Raw genomic sequence first — 19,555 nt, 5'->3', positions numbered from 1 at the left:
AGGTTTAATAAGATGTACTGTTGAATCACTTAGAAAACTTTTGGCTGTTAAGTAACAATGCAGTGAACTCCAATTGGCTTAACAATAAGGAAGTTCATTATTATAATGTTGTCATGGTGATTTCAGGCACTTTACAGTCAACAGCTCAATGATGCATCAAGGTCTAACATCTGTTCACAGTTCATTCTGGCGTCCTTGGTGTCAGCATCTCTAACGCTGGGTCCTTTGGGGTGATAAGATGGCTGCTAGTGGTACTCAGAGCTATGTCCTTCCCTTTAGTTTGGTTAGGCCAACTAATGCCACATCTCCATCTGCATCTCATTTGGGGTTTACTTAATAAGGATTCCCTGTTTTACCTGGGATTATACCTGGGTAAAACCAGGACTGTTAGGTAGCAGGGAATGAGTCAGGTAGGCAGCCATCAATATGCCCTACAACTAGATGGAGTGTCCTTGGGCTACTGGATTCTAGACTTACGAGGTATTAAGAAAACCTTTAAAGACAAAATGAAAGAAAACTGGGTAGAACCAGAGCTTTTCCAAAAATGAAAAAAGAAATGGGATGAAGTGAAAATATGAAGGCCTGTCCCCCTCTTAACAATGCTAAAGGATCATCCCAGCTCAGAGTCCCTGTAGGGTAGACTGAGGCGTGGATGCTCCACTTCTCTCTCTGCCCAGTCGTGTACTTTCTTGTCTTCACAGCTGTTGAGAGAAAGAGCATATACTCCCTCATAAACCTCCTGCATTCTGATCTCTGCAGGAGATCATGGTTGAGAAGATGGTACTGTAGAAACAGCAACAGATCAAATAATATTTTGGTTTTCTATAAAATGAAGTGGTCTGAGCATATCCTAGTTTTGAAATTATATTAATCTTTGACCCTCCTGGTAATGAAGAAGGTTAGAAAGGCATGGTTGATAGAGCATTGACAATGGGATTTTCAAATAAAAACCTACTTTTTTCCTTCTACAAATCGAGATTTCATAAAACCAAAAGAACCCATAGGAAGATCGATATTGGTATAAATTAATGATTTGAAACCGTGAAGTATAGTTTAGAGGATAAAATAGTTACAAGAAGTCCAAAAGGTCATATGTATGTAAACTTTGCTTTTCTTATTTCCTGAATATGTTTCCTTAAGTAAGACAGTAGGAGAATGGTTTTTTTTTTGTAGTATCTATTGGTTTTTACCAAACTCTAGAAGAGAGAGGTTAATTTTGTGGTAGTATTTACTCCTGATTTCTTTTTAAAAATATAGTTTCAAATATTGGAAACTGGGAGACTCTAATGCAGTATTAACATTGCCACATATTTCTTTTTCCTTTAAGTCCATTGTGTATTATCAACAATAAATTGCCCCAATTAAATTACATATAAAGACAAGTAACTCTTAGAATATTTATTAAATCAGTGATTTACAAGAAGGACATTGATCAATAAAGGTAAAATTTTTCACTCAACATGAACCTTTTAAATGTGTAAGGTTTACGTTCAAATTCATTTCTTTAAAAAAGTATCTGCCCATTTAAGATTATATCATAGTGTGCGAAGCACTGGTCAGAGTTATGTCACCAGAAATTCCCAGCGTGCTGATTTCCCCGAAATTTTTCACCCGATGATTGTACTGCAACAAGTGAGCATCATTGACTGCAACCTTGAAATGGTCAGGTTCAACCAGCACTTGTATCTGAAATGGCACATACACAAAACTGTTAGAAATGCCCATTCCTTTTAAAACCAGTCTGGCCTAACCTCAGGGTGTCTAAAATTTCATCTTTCTGATCACTTGTAGAACTAATCAAAGTCAGAAATGCTAACTTTCTAGAAAAAAATAAATTCCAAATTATTCAAAGATTTAAATGGAACAAAATGATAAATTGTTAAAAGGATATATAATTGAAGCCACAGAGGAAAAGATTAATCATTCCTCTACATAAAAACTTAAAGCTTTTGTATGGTCTCAAACACTGAAAGAAAAATTAAAAATAAATGCTAAAGTAGGAATTCTCTGTTTAGAGAAGTGAATGTTATGAAGATGGATAATAACCAGTTTTGGCAAGAGTAAGAGAAACATAATCTACCAGTAGTTAGAGGATGCATTAATTCTAACATCATTTTGGAAGCAGCACTTTGGCAATATCTTCATCTTAATTTTAAACATATATATATTTTGAATAAAATTACTCTTCTAGGAAGCAAAGATGTATTAGGATAGTTATCACAGTATTTTAGTAAAATAAATAAAGCTTTCCAGGTTTTGTCTGTTTGTAATATTTCCATACTCCAAATTTTCATCAGTAGGGTACTGGTTGAATTACTGCATATCTAAACAATGAAGTATTATTAGGTGACAATGTTCTGAGAAGGAAAGATGTCCACCAAATGTAGAATATAGACCCTGTTAGTCCCTGTCCCTGAGGAGCTGATGGTCTAGCTGTTTTATTGCCCACTGTATAGTCAACCCTAACCCAACATTGTGGACCTAATATTTGTTGAAGCCATGCTTAAAAATAAAAAATGTGTTGCTTGTCATAAGAAAACACTGGAAAGATAACTCAAGTTGTAACTTTTGTGAGGATGGGAGAAGGGTAAAGGATGGAGGACTTTTTAGTAAAAAAAAAAAAAAAATCTAAATTTTTCTTTTCATAAACAAGCATGAATTAATTTTAGAGTTTACAAAATTTAGTTTTGATTGCCATGCTAACCATGCAGTTTTAAGGAATGAAATCTCAGCACAACTATATCATAAAGACTTTTTAGGGGACTTCCCTGGCAAGTAGTTAAGACTCCTTGCTTCCACTGCAGGGGGAGCAGATTTGCCCCACAGGCCTCACATTACAGCCAAAAAAAGAGAGATTTTCTGCCTTTTAAATTAAAGATGCTGTGTTTCTCATTTCCAGAAAATCAGTTTAGGGTTGACTAAACTCAGAGGGCTGGTAACAGGGACAATGGTGAGGTGCCTAAATGGAGGTGAGGAATGTGCCACTATTTCTGAGACCATTCCCCTGGGATGGGGAGCAGATGTACTAGTTAGGTGTCCCAGGACAACTGATGAAAATTAATTTCCAGTGTGTTGTGGTTTAAGCTTGATTCCCCATGAGAAATATACATTGTCAACATATAATAGCAATAACTTACTTTGAAAGGTTTACCACTTTCAAATGGGAAAACCATTTGTCTTTCTTCCTTTCCCCAGTTATTATTCAGCTTTGAATTGCAAACAATGACTCTCCTGTTGTCCTCATTGAAGCGTGGGTTAAAGTGGAAGGCGACATCATTCCCTCTCTTGAAATCTAAAGCAAGTCTGTTTTAAGTCAAAAGTCAGAGTTAGTAAAATGATTCGAGTTGTACATTTGTATCAAGTGAAGAACATATACTTTTCTAAAGAGCAAGTCATTTATAAAGTACAGGAAAATTTTCTAAACAGAAAGCAAATAAACCATAGAATGGGTTCAAACTGGAAAGTACACTGGGCCAAGTCCAGTAATTCTACCTCATGTGTGGGATGTGTGTTCCAAGACCCACAGTGGATGGCTGAAACCACGAATAGTATTGAACCAAATTATCTGTCCAACTATACACACATACTTTTTCCTATAAAGTTTAATTTATAAACTAGGTACAGTAAGAGATTAACAACTAATAAAATAGAAAAACTATAGCAATATATTGCAAAAGTCATGGTCTCTCTCTCTCAAAATATTGTATACATTTAATACCTTTCCCATCTGAATTAAACATTTATGCACTGGGGTCATAATTTCTACAGTTTGAGATATGACCAAAAAAAAAAAAAAAAGCATGAGTTTCGTTTTCCTTTCTCACAATTTCATGGGCAAAGGATTTGTACTTACTGTAGATCTTAGCAACCTCAGTGTATAATTGTTTTCTTTCCTTATTGAGTACTGACCCCTTTTCACTTCAAGAGAGCCCTTTACAGCTTCTCTTTGGCATATGTGAATTGCCAGCATCACTGCCCTTGCTTTTGGGGCCGTTATTATGTAAAATAAGGGCCATGTGGACACAGCACTGGGGTACCATGACAGTGGATCTGATAACTAATAGACCAGATATGCAGCAGAAGGGATGGTTTCACAGCCTGGGCAGGATGGGGCTGGACAGCATGAGATTTCACCATGCTGTGTACAATGTTGGCAACTTAAAACTTATGAGTTGTTTGTTTCTGGAATTTTCCATTTAATATTTTCAGACTGTGACTGACCTTGGGTAACTGAGACTGTGGAAAGCAAAACCTCAGATAAGGGGCAGTACTATATTCGACATACTACCACAGTATCCCACGGTAAACAAGACAATACGTGCTGAGTTTTTAGCCTTGTCTTTGGTTATATCCTATTTACCTGTATTTCCCTTTTTACTATCTCTACATATAAACATGATCAAGGTTTCCTTGCAGAGGTTTGGGGCCACTTTGAGGGCACTTTATACCTGACATTATGGAAATACGGCTACCTCTTTCCTGCCCTGACAGGTTACTTTCAATCCCTGTTAAAAGTAAACCAGTCACATAAAGTACTATCAAATCCCTGGCTTCCTCATAGTTAACTGGAAAACCTGGTCCTAAAACAGCAAGAATGATATAACATAGTTAATGTTCAGTATCCTGTTGCTGAGTTGTAAAGTCATAATAATAAATGTGTTAAATATTCTGTGATGTGAAGTGGAATTAATGGAAGTGCTGGATAAACTTTCTATCCTGATCTCTCTCCTTGGATGTTAATACAAACACAAGTTCTCTGGCTGTTAAAGCACTACACTTTGCACACGGTTTCTCAAAAGTGTGCTCCCCAGAGCACTAATATCAGAAGCAGCTGGTCCTGTTAAAAAAGCAGCTCTTGTTTTAAAGCAAGGTCTGCATTCTAGACCTATTAACAATGATCCTTTGGGTGTTTTCATTCACCCAGTAACAGATACATACACCCATCAATGATTAAATTCACAGAAAAAGAACCATATAGTCAAATGGCAGTAGAACTTGTATTTGACTTAATATGCAATGCTTGTACTTTCTCAGCAGTGGAAAGGTAATTGTCATCTCTACCACTTCCAGGATTTTTCTTCTTTCATGCGATTCCTCACATAGATTTTGCAGCTCAAAGCAATACATTTCTCAGTTTACTACCGCTCTAATCATTTCAACCAAAATTGGTTTTAACCTACCACAGTCTCGAACCTTTCTAGTGGTGGTGGTGGTGGTTTAGTTCATAAGTCATGTTAGACTCTTTGTGACCCCATGGACTGTAGCCTGCCAGGCTCCTCTGTCCATGGGATTTCCCAGGCAAGAATACTGGAGTAGGTAGCCATTTCCTCCTCCAGGAGATCTTCCTGACTCAGGATTAGAGCCCGTGTCTCCTGTGTGGCAGGCAGATTCTTTACCACTGAGCCACCTGGGAAGCCCAACCTTTCTAGTGTGATAGTCCTAAGTAAAGCAAAGATGGCATTGTGGTTCTGCTTAACAGCAGCTGCCTCAGGAGAGCCGATATTACCTAATCATGAGTGCTGCCTGCACAGGATCAGGGCTCTGGGTCCTGTGTTATTTTGGGAGGCAAGGTGGATGAGGATACAGGCAGAAGATATATTGAGTATATGTTTTGTAACTTGCTGTGAGACCAGTTTGACTGTGTAGGGAAGTACTGTGCTGAGAGAAGCTGTCTAGGCTGTGTGGAAGGAAGAGCTAGCTTAAGATAGTGACTACCACGTAGAACAAGAGGAGGCTGGCTGGAGGTGGAGTGAACTGGTTGGCTGAATGTAAAATGATCAGATCAGAACCTGTCCACCTCCTGGTAACAGAGGAGGTTGCTCCCGCTGATTCACCAGGATCAGAGTGACAGGTACTCACAGAGGCTATTTTCAGAATTAAATAAACCTGTGTACACAGCTTGGCGAAGGAAATGGCAATCCACTCCAGTGTTCTTGCCTGGAGAATCCCAGGGACAGAGGAGCCTGGTGGGCTGCCATCTCTGGAGTCACACAGAGTCGGACACGACTAAAGTGACGCAGCAGCAGCAGCAGTGTACACAGCTTGAATTTCTACCTTTTGTGTATTGTCTATAAGACCCAGAAACAGATTAATTAATGGCTGTAGGAGCTTTAATGGTACCACCAACCTCAAGGACAGACATACTGAACACCTTCAGGATATATGTAAATATAACCAGTGGTGATAACCAGAGTCTGGTGTCCCAAGGCAGCTGTAAATCAGCATGGATTTTCTGAATTGAACTCAAAATCTTAGCCCCTTCTAGTTCACCTCAACCAAAGCAGTACCAATGGTGAAGACTGATTTATTTTGACCAATTACTTTGTCAAGTTAAAACTTTAACTTGTAAAGTTTTTTCAAACCTTTTAAGTAAATAGTGTCTATTCAGATCACTGGGGTTCCCCACCTTGTCACTTATCACCTGTAGACCAGGCCAATAGTATGAACACGGAAAAGGCAACCAAGCTCACAAATCTGAGAGTGTATCATGACCGTCACAGCTAAAGGGAGATTGTACCAATATGAGGACAGGAGGTATAATATTTAAGCTCTCAGATCAACTAGGCATCTTTTTCTTTTTGACCCAAGACTTAGCAAGGGATTTGTCCTCTTGGTGAGATTGATTACAGATCACCCTTTATTCCAAAATCAATCAATATGTTAGACTTGCTAATTTTGCTCTTTACCTGTTCGCATTGGGCTTTACTGTACCCAGGATTGTTATCAGCATGCGAGGCCTGATTCCTCCAGGAAAAGGCAGGTCATAAGGCACATTCTGAGAATTAAAAAATGCATATATATCAATAAAGAGTCATGTTCCGGGGGACTTTCCTGGCAGCCCAGTGGTTAAGATGCTATGCTTTTGCTGCAGGGGGTGTGAGTTCAGCCTAGTTCACCCCAGTCAGTGAACTAAGATCCCACATGCCATGCAGCTACCCAATCTCCACCCCGCTCCAAAAAGAGAGTCATGTTTTCTTGAGGGAAGAAAGAAAAAGACATTGCTAGAGTTCAACCACTATTAATATATGTGAATAACATGTAACCCTACTTTAAGCCATCTTTCAGACTCTCAGGCCACCTTGTCCAGGGCCTGAAGAGCAATGGCTCCCTACACAACTACAACAATCAAGAAAAAGGCCATCAGTTAATTAGTGCCAAAGACAATATGTTCCCTTCTGGAGACTGTATCGCTCATGATAAGGACCATCCTAATCTATAACTCATCCATGGAGCCTGTGTTTTGGAAAGGCTTAAGCTAGACCTTGCAATCATTGCTGTGCCACCCTTAAGATCCTTGTCATATGACATGTTCATCCCGGAGCTCTGCTCCCTGCAGGCAAACACCGTGGCACCTTCCCGGCCTCTGAGGTGCTCTGATGTTTAATTCACACACGCCCCGTGTGGTGCTTTGAAGGTGGCAGGTACTCAATGTTTGTCGAATGGGAACTTTCCAGTTAATACCTTCCCCAGGTCATTCGACAAATATTTACTGACCGTCTATGTTCAAGGCATTATAAATATTTCCACTGCTCTATCTTGGCTTCTTCTGTTTTTCCTTTAAGATTGTTTCCCCCTGGGTTCAACCATTGCCCAAGTCTTTTTCTCTCTAGCTCTGATCTGATCTGTTTTAGTCTTGTGCTTCTTCCCATCTGGCTTTGCTACTGGTGCCACAAATCCAACCAGTGTGAACTGCAGTGGTCTCCCCTGCCTCTCCCCGATCTGATCCCCTTCCTGAGTTCCTGGTTTGGGCTGACCCTTGGCTGGCATTCTCCTTGTCCAGCCTTGAAAAGCCAGAGTCGTTTCTTGACTCTTTGTTGTTGGTGTTTAGTCACGGAGTCATGTCTGACTCTTTGACGACTCCATGGACTGTAACCTGTCACGCTCCTCTCTCCATGGGATTTCCTAGGCAAGAAGACTGGAGTAGATTACCATTTCCTTCTCCAGAGGACCTTCCTCACCCAGGGATCGAACCCGTGCCTCCTGAATTGGCAGGTGGATTTTTCACCACTGTTAAAGGGCTGTACTCAATATGTCAGAAAATTTGGAAAAGTAAGCAATGACCACAGGACTGGAAAAGGAACGTTTTCATCCCAATTCCAAAGAAAGGTAATGCCAAAGAATGTTCAAACTACCATACAATTGTACTCTTTTCACATGCTAGCAAGGAAATGCTCAAAATCCTTCAAGCTAGACTTCAACAGTATGTGAGCTAAGAACTTCCAGATGTATAAGCTGAATTTAGAAAAGAGGAACAAGAAGTCAAATTGCCAACATCTGTGAATCATAGAAAATGCAAGAGGATTCCAGAAAAATGTCCACTTCTGCTTCATTTGACTACGTGAAAGCCTTTGACTGTGGATCACAACAAATGAAAATCCTTAAAGAGATGGGAATACCAGGCTACCTTACCTGCCTTCTGAGCAATCTGCATTTAGGTCAAGAAGCAACACAATGAACTGGTTCAAAATTGCAAAAGAACTGGTTCAAAATTGCAAGAGGAGTATGTCAACGCTGCATATTGTGACCCTGCTTATTTAACTTCTGTACAGAGTACATCATGTGAAATGCTGGACTGAATGAAGATTGTTAGGCGAAATATCAACAACCTCAGATATATAGATGATACCACTCTAATGGCAGAGAGTGAAGAGGAACTAAAGAGCCTCTTGATAAGGATGAGAGAGGAGAGTGAAAAAGCTGGCTAAAACTCAACAATCAAAAAAACTAAATCATGGCATCTGGTCCCATCACTTCATGGCAAATAGATGAGGAAAAAGTGGGAAACGCAGATTTTATTTTCTTGGACTCCAAAATCACTGCAGATAGTGACTGCAGTCACAAAATCAGAAGACCCTTGCTCTTTGGAAGAAAAGCTATGACAAACCTAGACAGTGTATTAAAAAGCAGAGACATCACTTTGATTCCAAAGGTCTGTATAGTCAAAGCTGTGGTTTTTACAGTAGTCATATACAAATGTAAGAGTTGGACCATAAAGAAAGCTGAGCACCAAAGAATTGATGCTTTTTAATTTTTGGTGCTGGAGAAGACTCTTGAGAGTCCCTTGGACAGCAAGGAGACCAAACCAGTCAATCCTAAAGAAAATCAACCCTGAATATTCATTGGAAGGACTGATGCTGAAGCTGACATTCCAGTACTTTGGCCACCTGATGTGAAGAGCTTACTCATTAGAAAAGACCCTGATGCTGGGAAAGACTGACGGCAGGAGGAGAAGGGGGTGACAAGGGATGAGATGGTTGGATGGCATCAACAACTCAATGAACATGAGTTTGAGAAAACCCCAAGAGATAGGGAAGGACAGGGAAGCCTGGTGTGCTGCAGTCCATGGGGTCACCGAGAATCAGACTCGACTTAGCGACTGAACAAAAACAAGACTTAACCACTAGATTCTGGGGTTCCTGCTCTTTAATCTCTTTCCCACTGCCTCTTCCTTCCAGAATTTCCATATTCCTGTCTCAACTGACTACCTGTATGTGGTCCAGGTCCTGCACATCACCTCTCATGCGCCTAATGCTGTCTCTCTGCTCTCCTCTAAGCTGACCAGTAAGCAGAGCAAATACTCCCTGTGCCATCACACTCTTGAAAGGGGCTGATCTCACACTGCTATTGAACTCTTTTCTCATAGCTAGACTGCTTCAAGATGTGTCTGGAGCCCCCAGAGTTGGGTTTTATGGTTAGAATTCATTTATTAAAATGAATTTTAATATAAATGAAAATTCAATCCTTAGATCACAAAATTATCTTTAGAAGGTTTTTAAAAACCAGATTACTGTGGTTGCCCCAAATTTCCCCTCTCTGACCATGGGAAGGTTGTATAACCCTGCCCTATTTCCTTATTTGCAAAGTGGCGATAATAACAGTATCTTACAGGGTGCTTATGGAGTTGAATGAGAGCATCCATGTCGAAGCACACAGCTGACACATGTTATATATTCAGTGTTTATCAGTAATAACAGCCATTACCATGATCTTGATTTATGTTAAAGCTGCTTTACAGATGCCTTCAAAACACACATTGGCTTCCCTTTAAACTAACAGTACATACACTAAACACTGGAAACGAATTTTTCTATTGGACCAACATACACTGTGCCTGGTCCTTGCAAAATGGCTCTAAGCAGTCAGTTTCAAGCTTCAGGTCTCCTGAAGCCTGATGACACTACCGCTCCAGACAATTACCATTTTCCTTCTTTCTTTTTTTTTTAATATTTATTTATTTGGCTGTGCTGGGTCTTAGTTGTGGCATGTGGGATCCAGTTCCCTGATCAGGGGTCGAACCCAGGCCCCCTGCACTGGGAGCACGGAGTCTTAGCCACTGGACTGCTAGGGAAGTCCCAGCCGTGTTCTTTATTAACGTGGTCCTGATCACGTTGAAGTTTACTAAATGATTCACTCCATCTTACCAGTGGTCCGGAAGGGATGCCGTAGGGACCGGCAGCAGGGTAGGCTCCAGGAGCACTTGGCTGTGCCGGAGGTGGGTAGGCCCCAGGTCCGGGGTAGGCACTCGGTGCAGTTGGCCCAGGATAAGCAGGTGCTGTTGGGCCAGGGTAGGCCCCAGGAGGTCCCTGTCCAGGGTAGGCCCCAGGAGGTCCCTGTCCAGGGTAGGCCCCAGGAGGTCCTTGTCCAGGGTAGGGGCCAGGAGGGGCCTGTCCAGGGTAGGCCCCAGGATAGGCCGCTCCTGGGTAGCCTCCTGCCCCAGCAGGCTGGTTTCCCCATGAACCAGGCCAACCTTGGGGGTTTGGTTTTCCAGACCCAGATAAGGCATCATTAAGCTGGAAAAAGAGACATTAAAAAAATTATAGGATGAAAAACAATCACAACAGAATTTTCAGGAATATGTGATCTAAGAACGAGAGGGATGTGATGAAGATATGAAATTCATATCAATAAATTTTTTCCTACCTTTTAGTTTTGAGTTCCTAAGACTAAAATTTGACTATGGTATTACACATGCTTTATCACTTTACTCTTGCCTCCCATCATCTCAGATCATTGAGGGTTGCCTTTTTGTAATTTGCAAAAGTCAGGAGCTAGCCATTCTCTATGTAAAAGCACATACTTTCTAACTGACATGAAAAAAAAAAAAAATCACAAAACTCAGTATACTCTTGGGCTGCAAAACCTGCCACCGAGCTGGTCCTGGTTGCGCTGGCCTTCGCTTTGCAGGATGTCTACTGCACTTTGGGTTCGCCAGGTAAGTTACCACTTGGTGGCATCCAGGCTAGTACCAGAGAGGCTGCCTTGTACACAGGGAGAAGCCTGCGATGTGGAGTCAGAAGGTTTGGTTTAAAATTCAGTGCCATCCATCAAGAAATCCAGTGTTATCCATCAAGAGCTCCAGAATTTCAGAGCCATCATGTCACCTGTTTCGGACTTAGTGTATTTGCTTGTAAAATGGGGATAATGATCTATTTCATACGATGGTTGTGACAAACAAGTGAGGCAGCGTTTGGGACGGCTCTTTACAGACTGCGAGACCGTGCCAGTGTTGGACTGTGTCCTTTCTCTCCAGGAAGAGACTGCTTTCTCCCTGCCTGTTGTATACAGTATTTAGCACACTGCCAGGTGGTACATGGAAGAGGTCCAGTAAAGACTTCTACGTTGACCGAATATGATCTGCCAGGATTGTCTTTGATGCATTGGGAACACAACCCTAGATCTGGTGTTGGGGCAACACAGTGAGGCTGTGAAGGGAGCCCATGTGGCCTGGGGGAGGGAGAGAGAAACAGAGGGCTCTGTGATGATGGAAAGCAAACTGGATTTAGAAAACAAACCTGAGCAGAGCTCGTGGCTCTAGGTGACGTGTCAGTCCATTAGGAAATTTGGGAATACATAAGCATACTAATAGGAATTTGTTTTGGCTGCTTCTTACTCCAGCATTTGGGAAGGGAGAAGGAGTTGAGGGCACTTTAGGATTAAAAAAAGTCTGGTTGCTCAGAATGAACCACACTGCCCTTTGCTCAGCTGGCTTCTCAGCTCCCACCGGCAGAATCCATCAGCTTCTGTCCTAGGCCTTTGGTAAAAGGGTTACTGTTAGTGAGGCCTCTCTCTGCCTGGCTTTCTTCCCAAACCTGTTGCTGCAAAAACAAGACTCCACCTAACAAGCCCTCATTGGATAGATGAGGCCAGAGGAAGCCATGTGGTGGGAGAGTTAAACAGGAAACTTGAGTGGTTAAAAAACAAACAAAAAAACCCTCATCCTGCATGAATGTATATATATTAAGGTAGGAAAACAGACATAAAACACTTACCGAAAAACCGTCTGCCATTTTCCTGAAAGGAGAAAAAAAAACCGGGGTTATCATTTGATCTTAAAAGATTTCACTGGTTTCTGTATGAACATCACAAACAGCTCATTGCACAGGTCAAGTACAGGCATTCTCTAAACACAAACAAGTCCATTCTCCAAATATGCCGAAATCAATGGTGGGGAACCACAAAAATGTCTCAAAGGGTGAATGTCTCCACCTGAATCACCAGGCCCTATTTAACTCATAGCTGAACTCTAATCACACTATTTTGTGGCTGAATCCTGGAAGTAACAGGCTATACAGTGCAAGTGGCAGAGCAGGAAGTACAGTACTCTGCCGTTTCCTAGGTAACAAATGTAAACAGTCCTGGTTTGTCTTTGGTTCTCCTTCACCTACCTTCCTGTGCTTTTTTTTTCCACCACCACATAAAAAGTGTTCATCAAATGAATCTTGCCCACCTCTCCTCAGGTTCCCACTAATAGCCCCACACCCTCTTCCGGGTTTTAGAAAGAGGCCATTGGTTCTTCCTCCTAGTGTTTGAAAGACAGTCTCTGCCTTACCCACCCCAGTGCCCAAGACATAGCTGCTACTGCCCACTTATTTCTTCATTTGCACAAATGTGTGCCTGTTCTGCGCCAGGCCATAGGCGGGCTCAGGTCTGGGTTTGAAGATGGAATTGGCTAAGATGTATCATCAAAGGGTCCAGAGGCCAGAAAGGGTCACAAGTAATGGGTGCTGTGAGCCAGAATATGTGCTACAGGAAGTCACAACTGGAAAGAAGACTTCTAACAGGGACAGTGTTGAGCGAAACGTTGAAAGAAAGGTGAGACTGGGGATATGAAGCAATAGCGAAGAAAGGCAAGCACAAGATGTACTGTTTTTTTTTTTTTTAAGGTGTTTGTTATTCCACATGAAAATATGTGGCAGTATAACAAACCAAGGTTTAAAAAAAAAATGTCAGACAATTTGGAGGAAAATATTTTGGGGTAGGATGCTACCAAAGAGGGCTGGCCTTGCCCAAAGCTGCCTCAGTGGGTGGCCATGAGTCCATCATTCCTGCTTCTCTGGCTCCTCCCTCAGTGCCAGTTACCAACAAACAAGATGTTCTACACTTGCTCCCGGAGCTGGTGCTCTGGCGATGAGGAGAGGAGGGCAGCTTGGGACTCCTCAGGCCTGGGTTATTTTCTCCACCCAGAATCACCTGTGCTATGGTCAAAGTTACCTGGATCTTCAATAATCAGAATCTTTTTCCTTAAGTTGTCTACATGTGTGTGCTGAGTCACTTCAGTCATGTCGGACTCTTTGCTACCCTATGGACCATAGCCCACCAGGCTCCTCTGTCCTTAGGATTCTCTAGGCAAGAAAACGAGTGGGTTGCCATGCCCTCCTGCAGGGGATCTTCCTGACCCAGGGATCAAACCCACATCTCTTACATCTCCTGCACTGGCTGGTGGGTTCTTCACCACCAGCACCACCTGGGAAGCCGTAAGGTGCCTACTTGTTGAAGTTATTCAATTATTCTAAGAAATGATCCCTTAAATGGTGGCTACTTGATAGGTCCTAAAAATACAAAATACTAGACTTTTTGGTAAAACAAAAGCAGACAAAAAGTCCTCCTAGAACTTAATGTATGCTTCACTTATACACCAGATATTTTATCTTACTCTGCTGTTACTTATAATACAGTTCAATATTACCTTCTATTAATTTTTTATTTTTGCACATCTCTTTTTAAATCTGGACATTCTCAAACATATTTGGATACACTCAGGTTATCACTGTGCCCATCTTCCAACTTGGAAACTGCAAGTGATCTAATTGGGAAGTCACAGTGACTTTCCCAGGGCTTGTTTCACTGCGTTTAGTATATAATATTCGACTCCTTAACGCAAAAGTTGGTTCTCCTCTATACCCTTCCCCAAAAGACTGCCACTGCCTAGAGAAGTGTGCTGCTACCACAGGGGGAACTTAAGAGTTGTTACAGGGACTTCCTTGGCCATCCCGTGGTTAAGGCTTCCGCTTCCAATACAGGGGGAGCAGGTCTGATCCCTGGTTGGGGAACTAAGATCCCACATGCCTGGTGGCCAAAAAACCAAAACATAAAATAATATTGTAACAAATTCAATAAAGATTTTTAAAAGAGTGTAAAGAGTTCTTACAGAAAAGGGAAAGAAAGGACTTTTTTTTTTTTTTTTTTGGCTATGCCGTGAGGCATGTGGGATCTTAGTTCCCCAACCAGGGATGGAACCCATACCCCCTGCAGTAGAAGCACAGAGTCTTAACCACTGGACTGCCAGTGAAGTCGTTTGAAAGGATATTTCTTAAGTCAAGAGCTTTGGACGCCAGAAAGAAACAATTTTGGACTTCATAGTAGGCAGAAAGTTTAGTTCTTTTGATTACACAAACTCTTCGATTCCTGAGCAACATAGCAATGACTTAGCAATAACTTTTTAAGTGTTTTGACTTCTTTTAAATATCCCCATTGTGCTGGAGCTTATCCCTGACCTCAGCATCACTGACATTTCAGGTGGGATACTTCGCAGGGACGGGCTCTTCTATGCATCATGTGCATCCCCGGCTTCAACACACAAGAAGACAGCGGCAAACCCCCTCCCCCCACGCCTGCACTGTGATAACCTAGAATGTCTCAAGATGTTTCGAAATAACCCTGGGGAAGCAAAAGGATGGCAAAATTGTGTCTGGTTTGAGAACCACTGGCCTGAGCTAATGAGGATATGTATCCTCAGATAAAAGTACCCATTCAGGTCAATAAAAAACAGAAAGGCAGTTTCAGTTGTTAAAACTAGTTAAAGCTGTACCTCTGGCCTCATAAAGTGTCATTAATATGTGTGCTTAGTTGCTCAGTCATGTCCTACTCTTTGCGACCCCATGGACTGTAGCCCACCAGGCTCTTCTGTCCATGGGGATTCTCCAGGCAAGAATACTGGAGTGGGTTGCCACTCGCTCCTCCAGGGGATCTTCCCAACCCAGGGATCAAACGCAGGTCTCCCACATTACAGGCTGAGCCACCAGGGAAGCCCATCTTATTAATATAAATCCAGTTAAACTTAGATATGTTTAAAGGCTGATCACAACCAGAAACTCATGCGAAGACAGCTAGCCCAAAATGTAACATTTATTCTTTTCCAAGTCTCTGTTCAAACATATTCAGTTTATTTTGGATTGGAGTGGAGTGGGTTGCGGTCTCCCTCTCCAGCGGGTTTTTTGACCCAGGGATTGAACCTGGGTCTCCTGTATTGCAGGCAGATCCTTTACCATCTGAGCCACCTGGGAAGCCCCATTTTCCAACTAGACCAAAACAACTGGAGAAGCCAAGCAGACCCCACTCTGTTTCCGCTGTGTTTCAGGTAACACCAAGGGGGACGGTTTGGATTGTGCTCTGACACATGAGAAGCCCATTAGAACAATGACACCCCGTATCTGTGTGATGTTTTCAGTTTATAAAGCACTTTCACACACCTTTCTTATTTTGATTCTGATAATAATCTTATGAGATTGACAGGGAAAAGTTAACATCCTTACTTCAGAGGTGAGGAAACTGAGTCTCAGAGAGTTAACATGGTGGCCCAGAGTCATTCTGTCATTGGCAGGCAGGGACCTGAGTCCAAACGCCCTGACTCCTAAGTCTGACTGATTTTATACTAGTAGCAAACCTCACACTTTGACATTTTAAAGTATAGTCCTTTGGAAGTATTAGTTACTTCATTTAGAAATTAATTCTCTGGCTTACTCATTTGGAACTGCATAAACATGCTGAAATTGTAAACAAAAAAAGAGATCACGTTTTTGTCAGAAACTAGCTGGGTGACTCATGCAGCGTGCAGTGATACTGAATATAAGGATGCCATTCTGCACAGTCACTTTGCTAATTATAACCACATTTAAACTGATAAAGCTTGCTTTCCTAAAAGTTGGGTATGCATTGTTTTGATTATATCAACTCCCAACCATCAGCGCTCTGATGGAAAGGTTTCTAACCAATGTTCTTTTTAAATCAAGGTTAGCAACCTTAGAACGTAAAAGGAGAACCAAAAAACAATTTTAAAAACTCTATTGCATAAACATCTTCCTACTTGCCTGGAAAATTTCTTTCTTTTTAGATGAGTAGCCTATATAAAGAGACAATCAAATGTTAAAAAGAAAAGGGGGAAAAAAAAACTTCCCACTGTACAGATACTATAGGTATGTGAACTCTTGCATTCCCAGAATCAGAGAATTTTGAAGTCAGATAAGAAACACCACATCAAAGGCAAAAACATTTAAAAAATACTATCTGAATCGTCACATTTGGAAAAACCTACAGGAATTAGTTCAGTATCACTTTGGAACAAGGAATTTAAACATGAGTCAGAATGCAGGCCACTTTTAATCTGCTGTTAATTGCAGCTTTGCCCTTTAATAAAGAGTTGCTATCCACTGTACTATGTTATTCTAGACCCATGTAGCAATTAATTCAGTTGCCTGGATTCCCAGGAGGACTTCTGAAATTTCTGCCCACAAAGGGCCCCAACTTTTGTAAAAGCTGTAAAGGAAGTAAATCATAAACTATTTCCTCAGAACCCCAAGCACTGCCCACACTCCTCTCCAAAGAACACAGGAGAGGCGGGCTACTTTCTGGTCTTACTGAAACATGGAACAAGGCTTCAAAAATGCTTATTTGCAAAGCCAAATTCAGAGATGCTAGTTAGGATAAAGGAAACTGGTCCTTTCCTAGGATTTCTTTTTCATCACAGTTCCTCAGCCATAAGGAAGTTAAAGTTACTTTGTACCTCTCAGTTACTGATTTTTTTTTTTTTCCCCATATGGAAAAGCTGAATATCAGTCAAGAGAGAACACATGATACTTAGTCAGCGGCAAACTGGAATTACTGCCCTGGCAGGCTTACCACTCAGAATTTAATGAGAAGAATTCATTCAGGCACCAGACACAAAATGTTAACTAGCTGTCCTCAGCAGAAGCCTCTGTCCCAAACTAACAGGAAAGAGAGGCTAAGTTTTTGATCAGTTACCATGAGTCTCAGGTACAAGAAGTTTACAAGCCAACTGGTATTTTAGGTAACATAAGCACCTCAAATTTTATTATATGAACATAGATCTCTACTAGGGATAACATTTAGAGTCTGACTGAAGAGAGTTCTAGGCAAACAGTATCTATAGGTGAGACCAATAACGGCCTTTTGAACTCACTAGCAATAAGTAATGGAGAAGGCAATGGCACCCCACTCCAGTGTTCTTGCCTGGAGAATCCCAGGGACGGGGGAGCCTGGTGGGCTGCGGTCTATGGGGTTGCACAGAGTCGGACATGACTGAAGCGACTTAGCAGCAGCAGCAATAAGTAAAAAGTCTTTTTATAAAGCTCTTCTGTGTATTTGTAGCATAGCAAAATATCATTGACTAAAGACCTGTCAACAGAGCGAGACTAGCCTACTACATTTTAAAAAATGAGCTGGGGTCAATCTATCAAACAGTGCTCCTCCTCTTCTGCTTCTTATGTAACTTGGTGAGGCATCCACCTAATATTTCTAAGCTCAAAACATTCAAGACCCATCATCAAACTTCTCCCCAGAATACGGAGAGAATGCTGATTTTAAGCAAAAGCCCCCCACATGATTAATTTAGGCAGCTCCAATTTCCCATAGATTAAGGGTGAGGCACAGTCATCAAAGGGATGGATGACACGACTCTAGGGATTCAAAGACAATGTCTAAAAAGGACATTCTTGTGGGACAATGAATTTTATTACTGAACTTTTATGGAAACACAATTTCCTAGCATGAAAGATCAACTTTGTAAACTTGGGGCAAGTGAATCAGAATTTTGGAAGTTGGTGAAAATTTTTTCTCATGGTCTGTGCCAAGTGGTCAATTCTTATTGCCACCGTTTTCTGCAGAACAAAATGAGCCTCTCTTCCATTCCTTTTCCAGAATCCTAGAAACAGACAGGGTCACTGAAGTCAAACCGTCCTCATTGTCCAGCAACCCAACTCCCAGGAGTCACTTTACAAATATTCCAGGTATCTGAAATCAGGATCGCTAAGGGCAGGGCATGAAGCCTAAGGCAAAACCTCAACCCCAGTGTCCCAGAGCTCCTACTCTTCAAAGCGCAGGCATGTTTGTGCTTTGATATGAGCAACTCACAATTTAGAATATATTCTCAAACATGTTTTAAAAGCAACCCCTCCCCACCTCAACTAGGGCTCTGCACACTCGGACCAACATTCAATTCTGCCACACCCCACACGTCCCCAGCACAGGTCTGAGATCGTTAATGCTCAAATCTGGACTGGGATTTGCAAAAACTGAGGGTGTGCGGTCTTTGCCAAGCCAGGCACATGCCCACTCAGCCTTGGGGCAGCACCATTTTCTGCGAGGTCAGCATGCAGAGAGCGGCTGCAGCCCCGGACTGTTGACCTGTAGCAGAACACATCCCCATCCCACAGCCAAGCTAAGAGGCGAGGAACCGCCCACAGAGTGCCGGGGCAGTCTCCACCGTGGACGGAGGCAGGGGCACCTGGTTCCTCCCGCCCAGCTGAAGCAGGCAGCTGGGAGGATTGCGCGCGCGCCCACCACTCACCACGGGCCACCTGGGGCGCGGGGCGCGAAGCCCGGGCTGAGCCTCCCAGTCGCCACAGAGGGTGACACACCCGTCCATCGCGAAGAAATTAAGGTGAGTTTTTTTAAGTCGTTGCTAACTTTCCTCGAGTCTCAGACTCCTCTTTTGAGGGCTCGAAGCCAAGGAACCTGGGCCCAGAACGCGCGGTTCCCCGGGGAAGCCAAGCCCCGATCTCCGGCTCCCGCCCAGCCCGGCAAAGGGGGCCGCGCACCGAGCAGCGCCCGGGCGCCCTGGCCTTGCAGCAGGCGGGTGTGCACTCCCGTCCCGGCGCCCCCGCCACTTACCCGACGCCTCTGCACTGGCTCGCGCGTCGCGGGGGAGGCTCGGGCAGAGGCGGTGTGGTCCTGCCGGGGCGGCGGCCGGCTCTGCGCCTCAAATACTCCCGGCCCGGCACGCCTCTCCCGGGGCGGGGCCGCCACCCCGGCCGCCCTCGGCCTCTCCGTGCGAACTAGGCTGGGCGAGTCCTGGCCCCGCTGGATACCCGGGCGCCCAGGCGCCGCGGATCCAGGACGCAGAGGAGACGCCTGACTCAGGACGGCGGTGGGTGGGACCCGCGGCCTCCATCCCTTCAACGTCCAGTCGGTCCCCTCCGCAGCCGCCAGAGGTGGGGTTCACCGCCCTCTCCTTAGATTCACCTGCTAAGGCCTCAGACCA

General features: G+C 43.0%; 1 protein-coding gene across 1 annotated transcript; it reads right to left on the bottom strand.

The window, feature by feature from the left end:
- Nucleotides 1-1,383: 1,383 nt before the first annotated feature.
- Nucleotides 1,384-19,349, bottom strand: LGALS3 (galectin 3). Its single transcript, XM_027554171.1, has 6 exons — nt 19,186-19,349; nt 12,270-12,291; nt 10,422-10,790; nt 6,687-6,775; nt 3,138-3,303; nt 1,384-1,686 (listed from the first exon to the last, which is right to left on the bottom strand). The coding sequence occupies exons 2-6, from the start codon at nt 12,285-12,287 to the stop codon at nt 1,531-1,533; spliced, it is 798 nt and encodes a 265-aa protein (XP_027409972.1). The 5' UTR covers nt 12,288-12,291; nt 19,186-19,349; the 3' UTR covers nt 1,384-1,530.
- Nucleotides 19,350-19,555: the final 206 nt, after the last annotated feature.

The sequence above is a fragment of the Bos indicus x Bos taurus genome, chromosome 10 (assembly GCF_003369695.1).
Source record: "Bos indicus x Bos taurus breed Angus x Brahman F1 hybrid chromosome 10, Bos_hybrid_MaternalHap_v2.0, whole genome shotgun sequence".
NCBI lineage: Eukaryota > Metazoa > Chordata > Mammalia > Artiodactyla > Bovidae > Bos > Bos indicus x Bos taurus.
This window is presented reverse-complemented; position numbering and strand designations above follow the sequence as displayed.

What these genes read in the sequence shown, in the direction of transcription:
- LGALS3 (XM_027554171.1), bottom strand. An exon ending in GTAAAGCCCAATGCGAACAG is followed by an intron (nt 3,304 to 6,686) that starts GTAAAGAGCAAA and finishes GACTTAAAACAG; the next exon opens with ACTTGCTTTAGATTTCAAGA. An exon ending in AAAGTGGTAAACCTTTCAAA is followed by an intron (nt 1,687 to 3,137) that starts GTAAGTTATTGC and finishes GTGCCATTTCAG; the next exon opens with ATACAAGTGCTGGTTGAACC.